General features: G+C 45.8%; 1 protein-coding gene across 6 annotated transcripts in view; it reads left to right on the top strand.

Moving 5' to 3' along the window:
- The window catches only part of SEMA5A (semaphorin 5A), a 567,470-nt gene that overhangs the window by 394,517 nt on the left and 153,930 nt on the right, over positions 1-19,023 (top strand). For all 6 annotated transcript variants that reach the window (XM_086361189.1, XM_086361183.1, XM_086361185.1 and 3 more), the window contains 3 exons: positions 134-419; positions 6,284-6,419; positions 15,133-15,337. In XM_086361189.1, coding sequence (XP_086217315.1) covers positions 134-419; positions 6,284-6,419; positions 15,133-15,337 — 627 coding nt within the window. The remainder of the gene's footprint in view (positions 1-133; positions 420-6,283; positions 6,420-15,132; positions 15,338-19,023) is intronic.

Here is a 19,023-nt window from a genome sequence, read left to right as displayed (position 1 = left end):
CACAGCAAAGTGATTCAGTGATACACGTGTCTCTTTTTCACATTCTTCCCCCGGTTAGGTTGTCACATAATGTTGAGCAGTTTGCTGTGCTGTCCAGTGGGCTGAGCCTTTTCTTCTTTCCTGTTGTTTCTAGAACCAAACTTCGTGTCCTCTTACGACATCGGAAATTTCACCTACTTCTTCTTCCGAGAAAATGCCGTGGAGCACGACTGTGGGAAGACCGTGTTCTCCCGAGCTGCCCGCGTGTGTAAGAACGACATCGGGGGCCGCTTCCTGCTGGAGGACACATGGACCACGTTCATGAAGGCTCGCCTCAACTGCTCCCGCCCGGGTGAGGTGCCTTTCTACTACCATGAACTCCAGGGCACCTTCTTCCTGCCCGAGCTGGATCTGATCTACGGCATCTTCACCACCAATGTGTACGTAACTGCAAATCGTTCTTGCCCTGCTCTTCCGCTCCTTGTGAATGATTCTACTGTTCTCTGCCCTTTGAGCTTTGCAAGTTGCTTTAACAGAGATGTTTCTTCTTTCTCTGGGCTAACAGCCAAAAAAAAAAATTTGAGTATGAATTCAGTGCTACTGAAAGGGATGTGATTTCTGAGATGGGTCTTAGGAATATAAAGCTGCTCAGAAAGTTTTGCTCTATCCTTCTGTTATGGTAGCTTCAAATTATTCTCTGTAAATTTTTCCTTCTGATTTACTAGTGTGTTCTGGGCATGTTCTGAAATGCTAGAATATATTAGATGTCTTTTTTTTAAATTTATTTTTAACTGGTGGTTAATTGCTTTACATTGTGTTGGTTTCTTCTGCTGTGCCACAACATGAATCAGCCAGTTATATATGTGTCCCCTCCCTCCCCATCTTACCGCTCTGGGTCTTCTTTTTTTACCCTATACATAAGTCATGCATCTTTGCATAATGAAACCAGTGTTGTCTGGAGAATCTGATCTTTGTGATAACATAACTTTTAACTGAACTGCACATATAGGAAGAGCACATAAGTAGGCTTACCCTATTTTATTAGATGAATAACTTAGACATTTCTAAAAGAATGATTCTACTTTTAAAGTATTTGGGGGAAAAAATATAGTGTTTTATTTCTTGCGGGGAGATACTCTTCCTTGAGAACTGACACTATTTGGACTAAGTACAGGATATACAGTTTCCTGACTCGCATTCACTCTGGTGGAGTGTGGTGGGACCCCACACTTAATTCCCTTCCTTAGCTGAGGTGCTCAGACTCCATGAGATGAAACCCACCACAAGGAATTACAGAGACTCAAGCTCCACTTTCCTCCACCTTCGCAGTGGGCATGATGGTTCTGCAGGGTGATTTCTGCTTTGCATCACCTTTGAAACCTCTCATCTGGTGACCTAATGGTTTGGACAAAAGCCAGATATCTGTATCCAGGGTAAAGGAGCAGAGTCAGGATGAGTTGAGAATGCCAATCATGGAGGTGCGATGGCCAAGTGTACGGGTCTGTCCCAGATCACGAGACCAAGAGATTGGTCACTGGGACAGTCGGTCAGTCTATGATGTTTCATTAGCTTCCCAAGTCTTGTTGACTTCTGTTTTCGTGTCCTCTGCATCCAAATGGTGCATGCTCAGTCACTCAGTAGTGTCTGACTTTTTGCGACCCCATGGACTGTAGTCATGAATGCAGGCTCCTCTATGCCTGGGATTTTCCAGGCAAGAATACTGGAGTGACTTGCTCCTTCTTCCTCCAGGGGATTTTCCTGACCCAGGAATCAAACCCAGGTCTCCTGTGTCTCTTGCATTGGCAGTGGGATTCTTTACCACTGAACCACTTGGGAAGGCTGCCCACGAATTGCATTTCTGAAGAATCACGTCATCTGCATCTTACTTCCTTGTTACTCTTCCCTCCCGTTTTTCCTGCTGAGCTTAAGTGTTAACATTTGCTTTCAAACAAGTTTGTTCCTGAGGAGTCTTCTGTCTGATGTAAAGTTAGAAAAACAAGACTAAAATGGATGACTCGCTACTCACCCCCACCCCACCAGGACCATCTTTGTTGTAAATCTGGTTTTCAACCCCAGAGGTTATTTTCTCTCCTTGATAAGTTTCTTTGGGGGAAAAAGAAAATCAATGTATAGCTTCTGAAGTTGATTTGCTTTCCAAAACCTTATTTAAGAAATAGTGTAAGCTGCACAAGATGAATGTTCACTGGCTCTGTTAACATCAATTTTACAAACAATGGAGCTTGGCTTACCCAGACGTTCATTCCCCTGGCTGCGGGCAAAAGGGAACAATTTAAAAAGTGGTGGAAGTTCTGTGTCTGGGCCATTCCAGGAGGGTGAGTGGTCTATTTAGATACTTGCAAAGATAGGTTTCAGACTATTCCAGAATATTTGCTTAGTGTTGAAGATGCTCATCATGTTGGAAATCTGATACAGAGACCTTATACTAACAGGAAGAGAATCACTAGACCTTCCACATCTCTCTCCAGTACTTATTCTCAGTAGGTCTTGGGAACTGCTTTCTGACCTATCTGTTGCAAATCCCGGCATATGTCTCACCTCTGCTCCCTCTCCTGTCTCAGCCTTGCTCTTACTCCCTCAGGAGATGACTGCATTCTTCGCAAGACATACTCGAAATGGAGAGAAAATGACAGTTTGAGGTACCGGTTGTGTCCTGTCTCTGAACCGATGGCTAAAACTGCCCTGGCTGAGCTTTCCAGTGCTTAGGCTCATAGGTTTGTTTGGTCTCCAGCACTGGGGAATAGGGATAAAGTTCAGTGTTCCAACTCATTCTGTCCCTAGTTGTTCAGTTTCTAAGTCATGTCTGGCTCTCTGTGAGCCCATAGACTGCAACACACCAGGCTTCCCTGTCCTTCACCATCTCCCAGAGTTTGTTCAAACTCATGTCTGTTGAGTTGGCAATGTCATCCAACCTTCTCATCTTCTGTCGCCCCCTTCTCATTCTGCTGTTAATCTTTCCCAGCATCAGGGTCTTTTTTAATGAGTCGACTCTTTGCATCAGGTGGCCAAAGTATTGGAGCTTCAACTTCAGCACCAGTCCTTCCAATGAATATTCCTGAATATTCAGGAATATCATTCAGTCCTTCCTGAATATTCATTCAGGGTTGATTTCCTATAGGATGGACTGGTGGGATCTCCTTGCTGTCCAAGGAGCTTTCAAGAGTCTTCTCCAGCTAGAGCTCAGTGATTTTCTCAACCCTGGGGCATGGATTGGGCTGCAGGAAATAGTACATTCCTGCAACAGAGTCTCTGAAGAGATTTGCCTGGTTTTTTTCTTCCCCTGGAATCTAAAAATGCTGGCTTTCAGATAATGTAGTTGTGGGAGTAGGGGAGGGTTAACATTTTGATTTTTCTTCTTTTGTTAAGAGACAAGGAGCTAAGAGGAATGCCTCTACTTTTCTTCTAGTGGCTTCCAGCAGATTCTAAGTTCCCCTATTGTTGGGCTCACCTGGGGGGAGGGAGGGGGTGCAGCCACTCTTACATGCCTAGGCTCTGAACAGGGAAAGAAATGAAACAGAACATTAGATACAGCAGTATTATCCATGACAGAGGCCAGCTTGCAACATGTGGTTGAAGGTCTATTAGCCAAATGGATATATCATTGTAGACCCCAGCTTTCAGCAGACTTGTCCACAAGGTCATGGTAGACCAGACCTGGGCTGACCACCACTGCCTGCAGGGACCAACAGGGGAAGGTGAATGTGCAATTCTGGCTGGCAGACCCATCCCAGGAAGAGTGGGTAAAGAGCTGCTAGGGGGTGGTCACTCGGGTCCTTCCTCCTCACCCTTCTCAGTTTGCAGCAAGTTAAACGGTAGAGGAAAGGCAGGAAAGTGCATGCGTGTGTGTGTGTGTGTGTGTGTGTGTGTGTGTGTGTGCGTTGTATGCACAGAACACATAACCTGTACCAATGGGGCTCTGCTTTCCAGGAGGTGGGAAGAAGTGTCTACCAACACGTGTCAGGGATACTCAGAATGACAGCCCCTGGGGCATCCAGTTTGACATCAGAGACCCCACCCAGTGCCCTTCAGAGTGAGTGAGTGCAGTGAACTGGGAAATGGATGCAGGCAGGTGGGGGATAAGTGTCTTCCCTTCCCAAGAAAGAGCCATAGCAATGGGGTCAAAGGCAGGAGCACCAGGGCCCCCTGCAGTTCAGTTCAGTTCAGTCGGTCAGTCGTGTCTGACTCTTTGTGACCCCATGAACTGCAGCACACCAGGCCTCCCTGTCCATCACCAACTCCTGGAGTTCACTCAGACTCACGTCCATTGAGTCAGCGATGCCATCCAGCCATCTCATCCTCTGTCGTACCCTTCTCCTCCTGCCCCCAATCCCTCCCAGCATCAGAGTCTTTTCCAATGAGTCAACTCTTCGCATGAGGTGGCCAAAGTACTGGAGTTTCAGCTTTAGCATCAGTCCTTCCAAAGAAATCCCAGGGCTGATCTCCTTCAGAATGGACTGGTTGGATCTCCTTGCAGTCCAAGGGACTCTCAAGAGTCTTCTCCAACACCACAGTTCAAAAGCATCAATTCTTATGCTCAGCTTTCTTTATGGTCCAACTCTTACATCCATACATGACTACTGGAAAAACCATAGCTTTGACTAGATGAACCTTTGTTGGCAAAGTAATGTCTCTTCTTTTGAATATGCTATCTAGGTTGGTTCTGGTTTCTTTCCCCTCAGCCTGTGATGTGGACTCAGGCACCTCCCTGTACCTTTGTCCGTATGTCTGTGAAGTCAGGCTGGCCTCAGGAACTAGAGTTTCCCTGTGATCAACAAGAAGGTCCCTGTCAGGCACTTAGCAGAGGGCTTGGAGAAGTGAGCCCCTCGCTGTCGCTGTGCCAGGACCGAGGAGTGGTCACCTGGTCCCCGGGTGGTATCCCTCCTGGGGGTCCGGCTGCCGTCCTCATTCTAACATACTTGTCTTGTTCTTGCTGAAGTCCACTCACACGTCCAAAGGCTAATTCTACCTTAGACATTTTTGACTTATCTTCTTGTTTTCCAAGGGTAATATGCAAAGAGTAAAATTAGTAATGAGTTCACATTTATTGTTTATCATTTTATCCGCCAGAAGTGGGGGTGAGTCTTCCCTCCAGACTCTCTTCTCTGGGGCTTCCAGAGGGAACAGGTATACCTGCTCTCAAGCCTCCAACCTTCCACGGGGTGTCTTTTGTTACTCTCCACACAGAGCTGTCACCAAGAATTCAAAATTTCCATTTTGGTGCCAACCTACCTGGAGGTTCAGTCCAACTCCCCCATTTAGTAGCTGGGTGATTTGGAGCAGTTGTCTCAACCTCATTTGGTCAGTGAATGTCCCCTCCCTTAAGAAGCTTAGATGAGTTGGAGTTTGTCGATATCTACCACCTATTTGTGTTTTTCAGATGAACCAAGGATAAGGTAGACATTCACATTTTATAGTTTCTTGCTTTTTCTTTGCCTTAGGAAATACAGTTGATAAGTAAACATACTTTTGGCTAATAGCATAAACATGAAATTTTAAAACCATAGCTGAGCTCATAATGTAGATTTACTTAACCAAAAAAAAAAAATATTGCTTTTTTCCACTTAGTAAAAGGGCCTTGGACTCCGAGAGCCTCCCACTGACAGCCTTCAGTCCTGCAAAGACTGAATTCTGAATTAAAGCTTCAAGAGGTCCTATGTCAGTGCTCTGCCAAATATTTGTCTTTGACCCTTTGAATTTAAAATACTTTTCACATATACATGTACATATACGCGAAGGATCTCTAACAGGCACTTGTTGCAAAATGCTTTCAGTTGTTTATTTTTAAAAGATGACAAATACTCACAACTATTTGGGGCTTTTACAGACAGAAGCAGCAGCAGCTCACCCCACTGCCAGCTAAAGTGCCCAGATTAGAGTGTGGGGAGGTGATGGGAGGCCCATGCCCTGGAGGAGGAACTCTGTTTCCTCCAGGAATTTTATTTATTTATTTTTTCCTCCAGGAATTTTAAAGGTATAACATACAGCTCCTCAAAAGCTTCTATCATTTCTGCCCCAGCTGGGTGTGGACTCCATCCTGTCCATGGGATTACAAGCAACATAACTGCTAAATACTGTTGTTTCTAGAATGAAATGTTGGAGGAAAAAAAAAACCCAGAGGAGCACCATCACTGCTTCAGCCTCATCTGTAGGGTGTTTATTCCTGCTGATCTTGAGTGTTCCCCTAGAAGGTGTTTCCTGGGCACCAAGAATCTGTCGTGGGGAGCAGAGCTCACCTTCGAGGGTGCTCTCTGACCCGTCTTCTCCTCTTTCTTCCTCACCTCCCCAGGAACAGCATTGCCGCCTCGGCCGTGTGCGTCTTCAACCTCAGCGCCATCTCTCAGGCCTTTAACGGGCCCTTCAAGTACCAGGAGAACTCTCGGTCCGCCTGGCTGCCGTATCCCAACCCCAACCCCAACTTCCAGGTAATTCCGGGGACAAAGGACCACTCCTTCAGTCATTCCCGCTGCTCACCCAGATAGCAGGCAGAAACCTTGTGCAGACAGACAGGCTGGGGCCACTGAAACCCTGGTGCTCGCACAGTGCAGCTGTGAGCTGCCCCACCCCCAACCCCCTGTGGGACAGTCCCTCACTCAGCTTGTCTCATGTAAATAGACCACGGCCTTTTGTGTCCTGAGGCGCCCGGCCTTCAAAGGGTCTTTTGTCAGCTGGGACGCCTGAGCTTGGACTGCAAAAGGCCAGCACAATGCAGCAGGTTGGGAATCCAGCTTCAATTAGTACTAATGATGGTGGGCTCTGTGTCCCCAGGAGCTCTGACTCCTAATGAATGATGCTGTAATGACCGTGGTCCAGGACACAGAGCAGTGGGGATGCACAAACAGAATTGAGCTCTAATTGGGTATGCGGTGAGATTTCCTGTTGGGGTGAATGGGATGTGATGGGGCGGCTGTGGAGAAAACAGGAGCAGATGGAGGCCATTTGTGTATAAGGCACCAAATGCCGCGTGTTCAAGCTGTCAGGGGCTCTGACATCATCTGCTCTCATCTACCCATGTTGAGAGGGAGCTGAAACCAAAAGGGACAAAAGCCTCTACTGTTTGGTCTGTCAGCAGGTGTGTTAGTCAGCTCCGGCTGCTGTAACAAAATGCCACAGACTGGAAATTTCTTTTCTCACAATTCTGGAGGCTAAAGTCCATGATCAAGGTTCTGGCCCATTCAGTTTCTAGAGTGTACTCCCTTCGTAGTTTGTAGATGGCCAGCTTCTCACCATGTCCTCATGTGGCTTTTCCTAGGTGAGCATGAAGTGACACTAACCCTATGAGATCAGGGCCCCACCCTTATGACCTCATTTAACCTCAGTCACTTCCTTAGCAGCTCCAGCTCCTAATACAGCCACTTTGAGGGTTAGGATTTCAACATATGAATTTTAGGGAGACTCAGACATTCATGCGTACCAGCAGATTTCCCTGGAGCTCCTTTCTTCTGAGAAGAACTGTCTTAGGATCTTCACCATCATCATCGTGGGTGTAATTTTTAGGAATGCCAAGTTCCAGACACTGGGCTCAATGCTTCTATGTATCTTGCCGCCTTCTGGCAACTGTGTGATGATTGGTAACAGCTCCCTCTGACAGAGAAGGGTGTTGAGCCTCAGAGTATGTCATCAGGACAAGGATACAGGCCCCTTAGTGGCTGAGCTGGGCTCTCAGGCCCAGTCCTCAGATTCAGAGCCTCAACCTCTTCCAACCAGAGGAACTTTAGTCTTCATAACTAGTCAGTGTTAGACTCAAGTTGTGTATTCAGACCTCCAAATCCTGGTTGGTTTGTCAACCCAACACATAAAACCTCTGGCTTTTGAGAAAACTGAGAATGTGGAAAAGTTCAATTATTTTACATTTTACTTGTACTTTGACAAGAATCATTCAATTCTAATTGTTTTGAAATTTTTTTATAAAGATCATGACACTGAGAATAGAGATGGGCTTACATGTCCACTTTACCATTCACTGCTTTACTTGGGAAAATGATATAGCATCCCATAACAAGGCGGACTGGAGAAGGCAATGGCAACCCACTCCAGTACTCTTGCCTGGAAAATCCCATGGGCGGAGGAGCCTGGCAGGCCGAAGTCCATGGAGTCGCTAAGAGTTGGACACGACTGAGGAACTTCACTTTCACTTTTCACTTTCATGCATTGAAGAAGGCAATGGCAACCCACTCCAGTGTCCTTGCATGGAGAATCCCAGGGATGGGGGAGCCTGGTGGGCTGCCATCTATGGAGTTGCACAGAGTCTGGCAGGACTGAAGCAACTTAGCAGCAGCAGCAACAGCAACAGGGGGGACTATTTAAGGGTTATTTGTTTGTATCGACTTTGTCATATTTTCTCATCTCAGCAGCTCTGTAAAGTGGGTGTCATTAGCCCCACTTGTAAGTCAGGAAACTGAATGATCAAGTTTATAGTTGTTATTCAAGTCTCCCTACTAAGAAAGTTCAGTACTAGACAAAGAAATGCAGGCAAGCAAACAGTTTAGTGGGAACCAGACATGAAGTCGTCAGGTTTCCTGATGACATACATGATTTATGTAATTAGTAACTGAACATGGACTCCCTGTGCCTCATTGTTGAGTCTCTGCATTTAAATCCCACCCATATCCCTGGATCCTGGGGTGATGTAGCTGTTTAAGAAGGCCCTCTGGAAAACCATGAAGGTGAAATATATCATTTCCTTTCAGAAAGTCCATGGTAAAATCCTAAAGTTTAAAAAAATTTTCAAAGATGCTCACGGTATTTTAGGGTTCTTTTAATGTCTTGATATTTCAACTGCACGTGTCTTCACAGTGAACAGTGACTTAATAAACTCTGTGATGCCTTACCACCTCTGGGCAGTGGATAGCTTTTAGCCCCTTTGTCTGGATACATTTGTAGCACAAAGCAAATCCCCTCATTTCCTGAGGCCACAGGCATCTAGTTTTATAATGCCAGAGTCACACTAAAGGGCTTACTCACGTTTATGAGATGAAGTCGGGCCGTGTGGTGTAATGAATGAAGCCTGCAGAACATGGTGTGCATTTCAGGCAGGGAGCCTACTCCACTGAGCTTGTCTTCCTTGGGTGGTATTTAAGATTTGCATAGGACTAAAGTTTAGATTATGGTGATTCTTTGCATAAGTCCTGATATACATGAGTATCGAATATTTTCTTTTGGTTTACCATGTTTGATAACCATGCTAACTTAAGGCAACCTGACTGACTTTTAAGGAACCACACACACTGTTATGGGGGGGTAGGGTCCATCCACTAACTGTGTATAAAGGGCCTTATATTTGCAAAAACCAATGGTTACATGCAGTTAGATATTTTAAATTATTGTTTGCCTACTAAGATTTGGAATTTTATGCAGTGCATATGTACTAGAAGGCTTCCTTGGTAGCTCAGACAGTAAAGAATCCACCTGCATTGCAGGAGACGGGTTTGATACCTGGGTTGGGAACATCCCCTGGAGAAGGGGATGGCAACCCACTCTGGTATTATTGTCTGGAGAACCCCATGGACAGAGAAGCTGGACCAGCTACAGTCCATGGGGTGACAGAGAGTTAGACACCACTGAGCAACTAAGCACGAGTGTACTAGAAATAGCTAATTAATTAGAAGATCAGATACATGACTCAGATTCAAGAAGAATGGGGTAGGCTGCACAATGCCTAATTTTGCAAGATTTGATACAAAATTCTCTATTGAAGATAGTAACAAAATGTAACACTATTAATTTTTATCAGTTGCAATCTAGAAACCACTGCAGGTGGTGCTATGAAAGTCGTCCCTGTTAGAGCTGCAGTCCCCAAAGCCATGTAGACTCTGGGCCTCACTAGGAAAAGCTTCAGTCACTTACAGAAAACATTGTCCAGACCCAGTGGTACAGCTGCACTGGGACAGACTCTAGAAATCTCTGTGCAGTTTTGATTACCAGCAACCAAATTGATGGAGCCGAAATGGATAACAGACCCTCAAAAGTGGTCGAGCAGATGAGCAGGCCACTGCTGGAGGACCAGATGATGGGACCTGGCCAAGTCATCAGCATCCTTCAGTACTCCATTGGCATTTACAACAAAACAGGAGGAAGGGTACCATCAAAGTCAAGCACTCTCTGCGTGTGCCTCGGTGATCGTAGATGTACCTACCAAGGGCCGGCAGGCTAGGGCTAGGATGGATCTGTCATCCTTGGAAAAAATAAACAAGAATGCAAATATTATTGTTTTAAGAATTAGTAGAAATATAGATGTATTACTCTCAGAGGTGTTAGCAAGACAAAGACTATGGATTGTAAGCTGCAGGAGGACGATGGCTGTGTTTTTACTATTTTTAATGTTTTCCTCTTGCTCAGAGTCCCTGGGGTGTCACGCCAACACTGCAGGAGCCCCATGTGTAAGGCATGGTGAGAGAATTTGCAGCCCGTTAGAGAGCTAGGTGGATTACTTATGATCCAATAAATATCTGGTATAAATTTAAATAGAATTCAAAATATTTGAAAAAGAATCCTCGGGTGAGATTTTCATTATAAGTTGGCTAGAAAACCAAGACACTGTATAGTTTCAACCAGTTCTTGGCTAATGATACTGCTGATCGAATCCAACCTCTGCCTTTTTCCCCCCTCACCACAAAGCAGCTTTTTTTCCTCCAACACCAAGCCAGATGTCCAACAATTAAACTCAATTCTGACACTGTTTACCCAGAGATAGCATCAGATCTCATGGTTGATAGACTTGGTCCTGCAAGACTCTCCCCTTGACCCTCGCTTCCAACACCAGTCTCCAGTCCAGGTTGTCACACTTGCTTCCGACCTGGGCTATAGGTGGATCCCCTCCTTAGGTTTGTTAATCATCTAGAGAGGCTCATAGAACTCAAACATTTTACTTGTGAGAGCGTCGTTGTTGTTCAATCACTAAGTCATGTCCAACTCTGTGACTTCATGGACTGCAGCACACCAGGCTCACCTGTCCTTCTCCATCTCCTGGACTTTGCTCAAATTCGTGTCCATTAAGCCAGTGATGCCATCCAACCGTTTCATCCTGTGCCGCCCCCTTCTTCTCCTACCTTCAATCTATCCCAGCATCAGGGTCTTTTCCAATGAGTTGGCTCTTCCCATCAGACGGTCAAAACATTGGAGCTTCAGTGTCAGTCCTTCCAGTGAATATTCAGGATTGATTTCCTTTAGGATTGACTGGTTTGATCTCCTTGCAGTCCAAGGGACTCACAAGAGTCTTCTTCAACACCACAGTTTGAAAGCATCAATTCTTCAGCACTCAGCCTTCTTTATGGTCCAACTCTCAGGTCTATACATGACTACTGGAAAAACCATAGCTTTGACTATATGGACCTTTATCTGCAAGTGATATCTCCGCTTGTTAATACATTGTCTAGATTTGTCATAGCTTTCCCTCCAAGAAGCAGGCATCTTTTGATTTCAGGCAATCACTGTCTGCAGTGATTTGGGAGTCCAAGAAAATAAGCTTTCTTGTAAAGGACATAGCTCAGGAACATTCAGATGGAAGAGGTGCACAGGGAGAGTAGGGAAAGGTTTGGGTAAAGAGCAGGGAGCTCTTTCTGAGCTGAGCATGCTTGCTGAATCTCCATGTGGTCACCAACCTGCAAGGTCTGAATGCTCCATCCTTTGGGGCTTTATGAGTGTTTTTCACTTAAGCAGATTGATTAAATCATCTGGCCATTGGTGATGGATTCAACCTCCAGCATCTTTCTCCTTCCTGGAGTTCAGCGCAGTGGGACCAAAAGTTCCAACCCTCTGACCACAGGGATGGCAGCTCTGGCAGGCAGCATTCCCACCCTTCAGTGAGGTCCAGAGGTCACCTCAGTGACTTAACACTTGGAGTCTCCCAGGTCCCCAGACTCCTCAACAGCAGCCAGAGGTCCTCAGTTTCATATTATGCCTCCCGGGTTTTATGATGTCAATTTTAAAAGCACTGTGTGGAGAAAACAAAACCTGGATGGAAAACTCCATCCCCCAGGCAGACTGCTCCTTGCCTCCTGTGACTTAAGAATTGCTGCTGATTTCAGGAAGAGAAAACAGCCAGACCTGGCCACTGTCAGAACTAGAACTCGCCTGGACAGACTTCAGACCGTTTTGTGACACTGTTGTTAACGGGCAGTGTCTCTGCCCTCCACGTGTCATTGTTAAATATGGTAATTATATAAAATCCCCTGGCTCTGCACCCCCTGCCCCAGCACAACTGCTGTGTGTTCACTCGTTGATTCCTTCCTCCCTTCACTTATTCATTCCTTCCCTCTGGCCCCTGCAGCTCAATGGACCATAGAATTGCTGCCCTGCTGTGAGGCAGACCCATGGACCATTTATACCATTGTTTGAATGGCTTCTCTGTGCCAGGCGCACGGCCTGGCTCCTTGGCGTTTACAAGCCTCACAGCAGACTTCTGAAGGGAGCAGAAGTGTTTTTGAGCCACTTTATAGATAAAGAGACAAGGACTGCTAGGCAGGGACTCACCTGAGGCCGCATGGTCCCTGGGCCACAGAACTGACCCTTCACCTTCACCCGACCTTTCCGCCACCTGGTACCAGGGGCACCCCTGCAAAGATGCAGCATTTAAACTAAGCTTTGGACTGGTCTTGGCATCCATTTTGCTCCAAGATTCTTTAAATATACCATCAGCCTATCCTTTGGGGGCATGTAGGCTATTTTATCAAGTGCTACAAAAATATCCTCAATTTTTCACAAGCCATTTCCATCATCTACTTTTGCACCTCTAACCTATTATAAAACCACGTATTAGAAACGACATGTTATAAAGGTTGTTTTTCAGATGGAATGGACAGGGAAATTCATTTCCATCAACCCTGCCTCTATGAAGTTCTGCCGGGGATCAGCCTTTATTGGACCTAGGATTTAAAGTTTATGAAAGAAACGAGAAATCGTGGTGATAATTTTCTGATTCTGTACGCTGCCCTGGGAAAGCTTGGCTTGCTTTCCCACCCCTCTTTTAACCTCGTCCCTGTCCAAAACCATCCTCCACGACACCTGCCAGCCTTTGCACAGTGCAGCTCTGAATTTAATTCTCCGCAGTTTCCAGGCTTGGATTTTTTTTTTTTCCCTGCTTTAGTCCCAGAGTCCTCTGCATGGTATTTCTACCTGAAAAGTCCACTTCTTTCCTTCCTGTTTCCTTCTGGTTTCTTCCTTTTCTCTCTCTTCATCTCCTTCCTCTCTCACATCCTTTAGTTCCTTATGCCCCCCTGTTCTTAAAAATTCATCATTGTCAGGGAGGAAGAAAGTTTCCTCTGCCCTTCTAGCTTCTTCCAACCAGTCCAAGAATTAAATTGGCATGAGACAGGTTAACATGAGAAAATCCAGCACAAGATTAATAACACATACACAGGAGAGGGACCCAGGAAAACTGAGTAACTCCCCCTGATGGCAGAAACCCTCACCTTAAATACCATCTTCAGCTAAAGATAAAAGAGCATGTTGCTGGTACTGGTTTGAGACTTCAAAGAGGAGGAAGGCAATTGACCTGCACATAGAAAAGCAAATGTTTGGTAAACAAGAGTTTGCTGGGCCTGCAGAGACTGTTGGACACAGAGTGGGCTCTGGTCTCTGGGCCCTGCTGAGTTTTCCCCACTACAGTCTGCCCTTATTCAGTGCAGACATCTCTGGAAATAGCTCTATTCCAGGAACAGGCCATCTATCTAAATTTTGTAAGCGTTTAGGGGAAGGTCACAGTTTCTTCTCGAGTCCTTTGGGCCTCCGTTGTTTTCTGCTCTGAAAATCGTTCACATGCCAGAGAGATGTTTGGGGTGGCAAGCTTTGCTGCCCTGCACCATGTTTTTATTCGATGCTTGACTCTAACCAGAGTTTTTGTTTCTTTTGGCTTGGGTTAGATAATAAGCACATGATAATAAGGCAAACAGAGTGTTTCGTTCATGGAATTCTCCAGGCAGCAGTACTGGAGTGGGTAGCCGTTCCCTCCTCCAGGGGATCTTCCCGACCCAGGGATCAAACCTAGGTCTCCCACACTGCAGGCAGATTCTTTACCATCAGAGCCACCAGGGAAGCCCAGATAATAAGGGCACAATAATACGGCTAACGTAGTGTTGTGTAGCTTATGTGAAAGACAGCAGAACAGTATTGCATAGTTTGCAGATTAAAATGACCTAAATCTATCTCCGTAGAATCCATGTCTTGCTTATAGACCTGCCATCCCAAAGAAAGCTAGTAAATCTGCGTCATGCATTTGATGGCTGAATTTTCCACCTGGGAATCTGATGTGTCTGGCAGATTGGACAGTGTGCATTTAGCCAGACAACTCCCTAGGGGACTCTAGAGGTGACGAGGAGATGTTATGCATATGCTATTCAAATTAGCAGTGACTCCTACTTCATGTTTTTTTTAAACTTCTGATCATTGATTTACTTTTACTTTTTATTTTACACTGGAGTATAGTTGATTTACAGTGTTGTGATAGTTTCAGTTATACAGCAGAGTGATTCAGCTATACAATGCAAGGCAATGTGTTTGCATGCTCAGTCATATCCAACTCTTTGTGACCCCATGGGTCTCCTCTGTCCATGTGATTTCCCAGGCCACAATACTGGAATGGGCTGCCATTTCCTTCTGAAGGGTATCTTCCTGACCCAGGGATCGAACCCGAGGCAGACCACTGAGATAGCAGGGAAGCCTGCTCAGTTATTCTTATATATAGATCTACTCATTTTCAAATTCTTCTCCCATTTAGGTTGTTACGTAATACTGAGCAGATTTCTCTCTGGTCTACAGTAGGTCCTTGTTGGTTATCCATTCTAAGTACAGCAGGATATACATGTCAATTCCCAACTCCCAAGCTATCCCCTCCTCACCCTTCCCCTGGTAACCATAAGTTCCTTCTCTAAGTCTGTGGGTCTGTTTCTGCTTTGTTGATGTCACTTCATTTTGTTCTGATCATTCATTTAGGATGAGAGTTGAGAAGACTCCCCAAATACGATGAGCTCAGATCTAAACTGGGAGAGACACCAAGAATAGGGGCAGTAAGGGGACTGGAGAAGGGGGCACATTGGCACCAGCAGATGTTCAGATTGCCAGTCGCCCCCCCAGCCAGGCTGGCTGGAGCGGCCCTGGGTGTGCAGGTGGCCGGGCCTGGTAACAGCCTCTCTCCCTCTGCAGTGCGGCACTGTGGACCAGGGTGTGTACATGAACCTCACGGAGAGGAACCTGCAGGACGCGCAGAAATTCATCCTGATGCACGAAGTGGTGCAGCCGGTGAGCCCCATGCCCGCCTTCATGGAGGACAGCAGCCGCTTCTCCCACGTGGCTGTGGATGTGGTGCAGGCCCGGGACGCCCTCGTCCACATCATCTACCTGGCCACAGGTAGGAGCCCGCCCTCCTCTGCTGAGTGTTCTGTCGGCTTCTGATTTCGTGTGTGACCTCGGTGCCATGCTTTGGGCCTGCCTTCTTTCCTCCAAGCATCAAAGTGCTGTCTTATCTTCATCACCCTTTTTGAAGTAATTTAATCATCTGTTTTCAGTCTATTAGTTATAACTCTAATTGGAAAAGCAGTTCCTAATTTCTCTCTTTTTAATTTTATTGAAGTACAGCATCAATTTTAGCTGTATACCAAAGTGATTCACTTATGCGTGCATCTGTGTATTATTCTTTTTCGTATTCTTTTCCATCATGGTTTATGACGGGATATTGAATGTAGTTCCTGGTGCTCTACAGCAGGACCTTGTTGTTTATCCATCCTATATCTACTAGTTTGCATCTGTTAATCCCAAACTCCTAGTCCTTCCTTCCCCTATTCTCCTTGCAACTATGTCTGTTTTCTATGTGAGCCCATTTCTGTCTTGTAAATTCTGTTTCATTTCATTTGTGTTGTGTTTTAGATTCCACCTAACTCTCTGTCTGTGTCTGTGTTAGTTGCGTAGTTGTGTCTAACTCTTTGTGATCTCATGGACTGTAGCTCATCAGGTTCCTCTGTCCATGGGATTCTCCAGCCAAGAATACTGGAGTGGGTTGCCATTTCCTTCTCCAGGGGATCTTCATGACCCAGGGATCAAACCCCAGTCCCCTGCATTGCAGGCAGATTCTTTAACATCTGAGCTATAAGGGGAGGCCTATAAGTGATATCATATGGTGTTTGTCTTTCTCTGTCTGACCTACTTTGCTTAGTATGGTCATTTCTAGGTCCATTCTGGTTTGGGGTTCTAATTCCAATCATGATAGATGACAAGCCATTCAGTAAATACGTCCTCTAGAGACTAACTTTTCTTTTCTACAGACCTGGTTTTCTTGCTTTTGATATAATCTACTGCTTATCGATAAATTCATTCATAGTAGAGCAAGATGTTACTAATGCCAATCACAGGATGGGCGCTGGGAGAAGACGCCATACATAGAACTCTTCTGTAGTTTCCATGACACACTAGTCAGGTTGTTTGTTAAACTCAAGGGGAAGTGGGGATTGCCGTGGATGAAGGCCCCTTCCAGCAGGGAAATGGCCATGAATACAGAAAGAGCCCTGCTCCCGACCTTGCTCAGGGCCTAAGGGCAGACATGCAGAGTTCTCCTAGCAGCTGGATACATGGATAGTATTTAATTTGTTTAGACTAGCTGGGTGATTCTAACTTTAGGGACTCTTAAATTATAAATTTCATGTCTCAACCAGGTTCTGGGTCTTTTCATTTATCTCTTCTAGCACTGCTGAATACATTTTGAAGGTGATATCTTCTTTTGCAAGGTTTAATTCAAAATACAATTTAGCTTTAAAAGGATGTCATTTGAAATGATCCAGCAGATAGCTTTCTTCTTTATTTTCAAGGCATTGAAACATACAAATGGAATATTAGAAGGAATATCCAAAAATGCCAGCCTGTTTTAACTAAACCTGCTAAGAGCTGAACCATTTCTGACAAGTAGGGATGTCAAAGATGGCAGAATTGGACTTTTAGAATTCAGAAGGCTGATGTTTATGTGGGCTTTTATTTATAGCGTGGATGGGCCTCCCAGGCGGCACTAGTGGTAAAGAACTCACCTGCCAATGCAGACGAATCAGAAAAGCAAGGTTTGATCCCTGGGTTGGGAAGATCCCCTAGAGAAGGGCATGGCGACCCACTCCAGTATTCTTGCCTGGAGAATCCCACAGACAGAGGAGCCTGGCGGGCTACAGCCCATAGAGTTGCCAGGAGTCAGACATGATTGAAGCAACTTAGCATGCACATAGCCAATAGATGACATCAAGGCAAACCTTGGATACATTTGATGGTAGAGCTGATACTGAGCAGACATGGCAGGACCTTACTGTCCATATGCTGTACATCATCCAGACATTAAGAAGGACTCAGCTGATACAGGGCTTCCCTGGTAGCTCACCTGCAATGCAGGAGACCGCGGTTCGATTCCTGGGTCGGGGAGATCTGCTGGAGAAGGGATAGTCTCCCCAGTCCAGTATTCTTGGGCTTCCCTTGTGGCTCAGCTGGTGAAGAATCCACCTGCAATTCGGAAGACCTGGGTTCAGTCCCTGGGTTGGGAAGATCCCTAGAGGAGGGCATGGCAACCCACTCTAATGTTCTTGCCTGGAGAATCCCCATGGACAGAGGAGCCTGGTGGGCTACAGTCCATGGGGTCACCAAGAGTCAGACATGACTGAGGGACTAAGCACAGCACAGCTGATACAGCATTGGTATAATTACCATTCACAGCCAGTGAATATGAAGCTGAACTACTTCCTAACTCGCTAGTAGGGTCAGTTGGGTATTTTGGGTTTAGCAATCAGATTTGGTAATTTTTCTTCCTTTACCTGGGGTTTACTTGAATAAGCACAAATTGGAGAAACCCTGCCCGTGGTCATTTGAAAGTTGGTTACTTCTATTTCTCAGTACTATCTAAAAATCAAAGTGAAATAGGCCTTTGTTAATTGTGCAGCTCATGGTGCTTCTTGCAGCTCGAATGATATTGTCCCTGCTGGCCAGCACTGCACTGAGACCAACAGCTTTTCCTGTACACCTTCTGGGGCTGAGTCTTTGCTACTCCCATCTTTGTCTTATCCAAAATCTAGCCAGGGCGAGACACATTCTCTGGCTCATGACTGTGAGGATATTTTGCAGGTCTCCTCAGAACAGGAGGCAACATGGCCATGTTGCCTTTAGAATATTTAAGAGTGGCGTTTTATGAATGACTGGGTCTTATAACCAAACAGCTGCTGAGTTCCTCTCTCCAAGGACAGAATGAGCATCGTGTTGACCATCCGTGGATTCTAGGCATCTTGATTTTGGGAACCCCCGTCTTTTAGGGCCTGTGTCCTCCCTCTGTGACATGCCTTTGCTAGCTCTGTGTATCTTCCTGCCCCTCATGTGAGGCGCTCTCTCTTGCTCTTAGCTATGGCTGTTCTCATTCTCTGTTCCAACCCTGCAAATACCATTCTGTTTCAGAGCTTCTACTGTCCTCTCTAGGGAGAAATGTATTGCTTTTTCTGACTGGGCCTCAATTCCAATGTCTACAGATTTGCTCCTCCAACATGCTGTCACTCTTGTTAAAATGTGTGTATGTGCTTAGGTGCTCAGTCATGTCTGATTCTTTGTGACCCCATAGACTGTAGCCCACCAGGGTCCTCTGTAGCCCACCAGGCTTCTCTGTCCATGGGACTTTTCAGGCAAGAATACTGGAGTGGGTTGCCATTTCCATCTCCAGGGGAATCTTCCTGACTCAGGGATCGAACTTGGGTCTCCTGCATTAGCAGGTGGATTCTCTACCACTGAGCCACCTGGGAAACCCCTTGTTCAGGTACCACATTCTATAATGCTGAGCCCTCTGCCACCTCTGCTAACCATTTATTTTATTTTTTCCATGACTGTTTATTTCCTTAATTCGAGCCCTTATTTCTGGGGTGCTGTTTTGGAATACTGTTTGTTCAGTGAGGGCATGGATAAGACTCACCTGGAGGACAGGTGAAATGCAGGTTCCTGAGCCCAACCACATGAGATCTTGATTCAGTACAGAGATGGGGGTGTTTTTACTAGGTTCCCAGGTCAACTCAATGCCAGGCATTTCTGGTCCAT

Source organism: Bos grunniens, chromosome 20 (assembly GCF_055505025.1).
Source record: "Bos grunniens cultivar Pamir isolate PY7600 chromosome 20, Bosgru_T2T1.0, whole genome shotgun sequence".
Lineage (NCBI taxonomy): Eukaryota > Metazoa > Chordata > Mammalia > Artiodactyla > Bovidae > Bos > Bos grunniens.
Note: the sequence above shows the minus strand (reverse complement) of the source record. Positions and strands in the feature narration are given on the sequence as shown.